Source organism: Peromyscus leucopus, chromosome X (genome assembly GCF_004664715.2).
Source record: "Peromyscus leucopus breed LL Stock chromosome X, UCI_PerLeu_2.1, whole genome shotgun sequence".
Lineage (NCBI taxonomy): Eukaryota > Metazoa > Chordata > Mammalia > Rodentia > Cricetidae > Peromyscus > Peromyscus leucopus.
Window position 1 is genome coordinate 87,979,324 of NC_051083.1, and position 5,932 is coordinate 87,985,255.

At 44.6% G+C, this 5,932-nt stretch overlaps 1 protein-coding gene across 1 annotated transcript; it reads left to right on the forward strand.

Annotated features, from left to right (window-relative positions):
* The first annotated feature begins 1,502 nt into the window (after nt 1-1,502).
* Armcx1 (armadillo repeat containing X-linked 1) lies at nt 1,503-5,647 on the forward strand. Its single transcript, XM_028860497.2, is given in 6 exon segments — nt 1,503-1,642; nt 1,999-2,090; nt 2,542-2,622; nt 3,372-3,458; nt 3,727-3,885; nt 3,888-5,647. Coding segments are annotated over 2 exon segments (1,392 nt in total). The 5' UTR covers nt 1,503-1,642; nt 1,999-2,090; nt 2,542-2,622; nt 3,372-3,458; nt 3,727-3,857; the 3' UTR covers nt 5,252-5,647.
* The last annotated feature ends 285 nt before the right edge of the window (nt 5,648-5,932 follow it).

The following is a 5,932-nucleotide window of genomic DNA, read 5'->3' on the forward strand; positions in this document are numbered from 1 at the left end:
ATATTTTTCTGAGTGATTGGGTTTAGGGCTTTTTCAGTTGTCTATAATTCTGTAAGTGTCTGGTAAGAGTTCTGATTCTTTTCTCTGTTAAAATGAACATGTGTATGCACACAGTCTGAACACAGTTTCAGGCAACACTTGGCCAGGTGAAAATGCCTGCCCTAGGTTAAGTGTGGTCAGGGTTGTCAGTAGGCCTGAGAGCACTCTTGACTGAGGGGTCATCAATGTGAGTGTGAACTTGTTGGCAGTGACCCTGAAATAAGCTTAGGTTCTTCCTGGATGTCCTGGAGTTCAGGAGGCCAGAGAGGCCTGGCAAGCTCTTCTCGGGGTACTGATAGCAACAGGATCAAGAGTGCCATGAACAAGGGCAGAGAGGGAGGTGGAACTAGTAAGCTCTTCTAAGCAATGCGTAGATACTTCTTGGGAATTTGGGGAAAGGCATAAAGGAACCAAAGATATTTACTTAGGTTTGTTATCTGAATAAAGTGGGCATATATTATTGTGGTTACCCATATGCGTGCGTGCGTGCGTGCGTGCGTGCGTGCGTGTGTGTTTGGACTGAGCAACAAACAGGTGCCTGACTACAGGGAATGAAAGGAGGGCTCTGGAATGTAGGAGGGCAGCACATTCCTCACTTCTTGGTAGGGCAAGGAGAATGGGACCATTCCATCTTCTCGCTCTCAGCTGTCTCAGCTTTAGTAGGCTGGAATCTAATCCAGCAACAGGTGTTTAGAGCAGCCATCAAATCTTTCCTGTAGCAATCAGTAAAGACTCTGGGTACTTAACTACATGTCTTACTTTAATTAAATAAGTTAGGACTGATTGTGTTGCTTTTATTTTACCAAATTGCAAGTTGAGGCAAAAGTAGAAAAAAAAAAAATAAACGAGCAGTTTGTATAAAATGGTCCAAATCAGACAACGGACCATCTTTTCTTAGCGTATTCATGCACAAATTCCAGTTTTCAATTTTAAAAACAAGTTAGCGTATTTTGAAAGCAACTGTTTGTCTGCAACCAGTAGAAATATTTTTGTGTGATAAATGCAAAAATGATAAAGGTCCACTGGGTTTTCCTCTTCTACTTAAAATTTTCTCCACACAAATGAAAACATAATTTTATGTCCTCAGTGTAAAAGTAAAGCTGATTTTTTAACAAGTGGGCAGAACATTTTAAGAAACGTAATTCCACTCCGTGTCTCCTTTTCTGAAATGCTGTTTGGTGGAGGAGTGCAGGGGAAGTGCTGGATTTCCCCAGCTGAAAGGGGAAGGGAAGAAGGGAAAACCATCTGGGGAGGGAATAAAGAAACGCCAGGATTAGTCCTAGAAGAGGAAGAAAAGGTCCATGCAGGCTCTGTGATAAGCATAGAAAGGCAAATTCCAACCACAAAAGAAGCTCCTTCTGGTTTGGGGACTAACAAAGAGGAAATGGATAGCGGCAGGACCTGGTGTAGCGGGGAAGGACAGGGAAAGGCTGCCTCCTGTCGCAGCGTGTAGTCGGAGTCCTGATCTCACTAGTGACGTGACCCTCACGTGAGCTGAAGCCGACGTGTGCAGGCGTCGTTCGATTCGGGTCTACATTTGGTGTTTGCTCTCTCTGTGTTATTGCTGAGAGCGGCAGGCCTGCTGCGGAAGGAGGAGGAGAAGGTAATTGCTTGGACCCCCGCAGGTCTGTGTTGTGGGTGGGGCATGCCTGGGGATTGTTGTCTTATGAGTAGCGGTTAGCGGAGATGCCAGCCATACAGTCTGCTCTCTTCCCGCACTCGCAATGTCTTCGGACCCTCTTAGAACAAAAACCAAACCAACCAAACAAAAAAAACCAAAAAAAAAACCGATGGACATTGCAGAGAGAGATTCCAGGGGAGACCCCAGATTAGGGTTTGGGGGCGGGGAGTCTTTGGCATGTCCTGAATCCAGAGGGGCAAGTATTATGGATTGGTGCATGGATGCATCTTCGAAGGCAGAATTTTGAAGTAGTGAGACTGTTATCCTCTGTCATTCAGGAGGGCGCAGTACCTTTTCAAGCAAAGGAGTAATCGACATCGAATTTCTGCATGTCAGTCCAAAGCTGAGACTGCCAGAGGACCGCAAATAGGTGGTGATGGTTTAGGGCTTTATCATAACTCGGGACCATTATTGACTCTTTAGCAATCTATGTGTCTGTTCTCCCCTGTCCCCGTCTCAGGAAAAAAGGACAATTCACATAGTTCTACAGAAAAAAAAAATGGCTATCTTTGGGGGTGGGCTGGGCTGGGGAGAACAGAAGAGATCTGTTATCTTCCACAGCTCCAGTTTTCCGTACTCGCTAGGCCAGCCTCCAACCCTGCACTTCCAAAGGGGTGTGGTTTTTGCTGGGAAAATGGCCGACCACTGCAGAAAGGAGTGCCAGGATGTAGTAATATAGCACCAGGGAGGTGTCAATGGAGCCCAGAGAACTGGGGATAGGGTGAGAAATAAAAACATGAAATCCGTATGACCAACTAGCTCCCCAGATTTGGGAAACTGGCATTTAGACGATCTATGTTTTGTGTTCTGTCTCTGCTTAGGTGCTGCATCTGTGAATCTTGCTCCTGAAGACGAGTCCAAACCGAAGAGCAGGAGAGGGAGAAACAAGAATCCAGAATCAAGTAGGTCAGAAAAAGTGTGATGACACTGTTTGGGGTGGGGATGGGGGTGTCACTGGAGTAGACGGTAATGGTGACAATGAACTCGAGTGGACTCATAGACTTTCTCTCTCCATCTCCCTTTCCTGTCTCTTTCTTTGATCCTGAGCTTACAAAAGGAAGCATTTTGCAGATGAGAAACCAAGAAGGAGATAGTTAGGTGGAGGTAGCTGTAGAGAGTGCTGGGTTGGAGATGGGATGACATTATTTTAAAATACTGTATGGTGTAGTGTCCTTGGTGTTAGTCTAATAGGCACCCAGTTTGGTAGTCCTGAAGTTTGGTGAAGTTAGGAACTGAGAGGAGGGAGGAAAGAAATCTCACAGAGCCGTGGAAATCTATCTAACTGTTCAATAGAGTTGAGAGGCTGTCTTTAAGACACTCGGGTGGCAGAAGCAAGTGCAGATGCACTTAAATTCTACCTGATTTCTAGGGACCTCTGTCCATTTCTTTACAAGAAAGGGTGTGTAGTGTCATCTTTGGAAGAAGTGACAGATAGAGTTGTGGGGGCGCCAGGAGACTGATCATCCAAGGCAGAGGGGAAGGGAGATAATGCCTCATCCTTGTGCAGTGAGGAAGCTAACAGAAGGTCAGAAACACTGGAGTGAAGGACAAGGGCCTGGAAATTCAGAAGATGGGTATATAGCCTGTGTTGGGTGTGATTTATCTGGTTCTTGAACTCTCAGATCAAACCTCTGTATTCTTTTGTTTGCAGATCTGCAAGAGGCTGGAAAGGAGGAAGGACTACTTGCCTCTCTGAGGGTGTATGTGAGGGTGACCCTGACTCAGGACGTCTGGAAGGGTAAAGATCATAGGCAACATATAAATTCATTCAATTTAACATTCTAGGGATGGGGGGCAGAACATAAGGTTGGAGAATCTGGGTGTTTGGAAAACTTCTGAAGTTGCTTCCAGATAAAGGAAAGGAATAACGATAAGGATACCAAGTCCCAAGTGCTAGCCAATGTCTCTGTATGTTTGTATGCTTGTAGGCAAGTGATTCAGTCTACTTATGTACGAAGACACAATTGGAGAAGTCAAAAGTTTAAAATCTTTTTTTTTCCCTCTAGGTCTCACTGCATCTGCTGTTGTAGCTGCTCCTATCTGCAAAGTCTGAAGAATTTACCCCTGACCTGGGAGTGTTCTGGACCAGAGCAAGCCAGCTTTGTGTCCTGGTTACGGGATTCACCCCAGCTGCATCATGGGCCGCACCCGGGAAGCTGGATGTGTGGCGCAGGCATGGTCATCGGGGCTGGTGCCTGCTACTGTGTATACAGACTGACCTGGGGAAAAGATGAGAAACTCTGGGATGATGAAGAAGAGGAGGAAGAGGAGGAGGAGGAAGTGGGGGAAGAGTCTTGTAGTGACAAACCAGAAATTGGGGGGAAAACTGAGAAAGGAGTGAAGACTAATGTTGGGGTGGGGGCAGGAGCCAAACCTCAAGACGATTCAAAGGCCAAGGCTGATGTAAAGGTGGGACCTGAGAATGGTCCAGGTGTAAAGACGGAAGGGCAGCCAGAGTCCCAGGGTGGAGGTGGCCTAGAAGCTAAGGCTAAGGCCCTTTTCAAGATCCTAAAGGAACAGGCAAGCGCAAAGGCAGGCAGAGGGATCAGGTTTGCTAACATATCTGGGAGCAGGACCCTGACATCGAGTTTGCCCTGCCCAGGAGGCAGGGGGGGAGGCTGCCACCCCGGCGGCAGGCGTGGCTCTAGGACTAGGAGCAGGGCAAGCGGCAAGGTCAAGAGAAAGAATCGAAGTAAGAGCACCAAGGCTCCAGCCACAGCATGGCCTGTACGCAGGGGCAAGTTCAGCTTTCCCTATAAAATTGATGATATTCTGAGTGCCCCTGACCTTCAAAAGGTCCTTAACATCTTGGAGAGAACAAATGACCCTTTTACTCAGGAGGTAGCCTTGGTCACACTGGGTAACAATGCAGCATATTCATTTAATCAAAATGCCATACGTGAATTGGGTGGTGTCCCAATTATTGCAAAACTGATAAAAACGAGAGACCCCATTATTAGGGAAAAGACTTACAATGCCCTTAATAACTTGAGTGTTAATTCTGAAAATCAGGGCAAGATTAAGACTTACATTAGTCAAGTGTGTGACGATACCATGATTTGTCGCTTGGACTCAGCCGTGCAGATGGCTGGATTAAGGCTCTTAACCAACATGACCGTGACTAATCATTACCAACATTTGCTTTCTTATTCTTTTCCAGACTTTTTTGCTTTGTTATTCCTGGGAAATCACTTCACCAAGATACAGACTATGAAACTAATTATAAACTTTACTGAAAATCCAGCCATGACAAGAGAGCTGGTCAGTTGTAAAGTACCATCAGAACTGATTTCCCTCTTTAATAAAGAATGGGATAGAGAGATTCTTCTTAACATCCTTACTCTTTTTGAAAATATAAATGACAACATAAAAAGTGAAGGGCTTGCCTCATCCAGGAGAGAATTCAGCAGGAGCTCACTGTTTTTTTTATTCAAAGAATCTGGAGTATGTGTTAAGAAGATCAGAGCATTAGCGAATCATAAGGATCTGGTGGTCAAAGTGAAAGTTCTGAAAGTATTAACAAAACTGTAACTTGAGATCTGTTCCAAACAATGCTTAAGTAATGTTTCTTAAGTTTGCATGTGGGAACAATGTGTTTCATAACTTCTTTGGTTTTCATTGCGCTTGTGTGGCAAAGAGATCTTTTGGGCTGCTATTTAGGAAAAATGAATCACAGATTATCAATGGCCATTGATGCTGGCTTTAGACTGAGCCTTTTTAAATATGCCAAATACATATTAGAGCTTGCATATAGAAAACATTTATTCATTCAACTTTCTACCTAGGTGGAGATATTTTTGTTTACCTAAACTGACAGTGAAGTAACTATATGTCATAAATAAGCTATACTTTTGTATTGATTTAAATTTGTTCATCTAAGAGTTGTGCTTTATCAATAAAGTTATGTTTAAGCAGTAGAAAAAGACACTGATTTTGTCCTTGGGTTCATGATCTATTTGGAGAGACATATATATATATATATATCAGTATTCTTCCGTTTGTTTTGATTTTTTTTTTATTTAGGTTGATGATAGGATAAGCTGGATCCAACAAGTGCTCGGTGAGACTAGTGTGGGGCATGGCCAGGCCACCTCCTGGGGTCCCAGTGTTTCCCTGGAAGGATGCAGCTCTCAATCATTTTCAGAAGAGCAGCATCCTGGCCTGTGACAGTTTGCAGAGCTCAGGGGTCAGGTCAGGGAGAAGTTAGCTTCT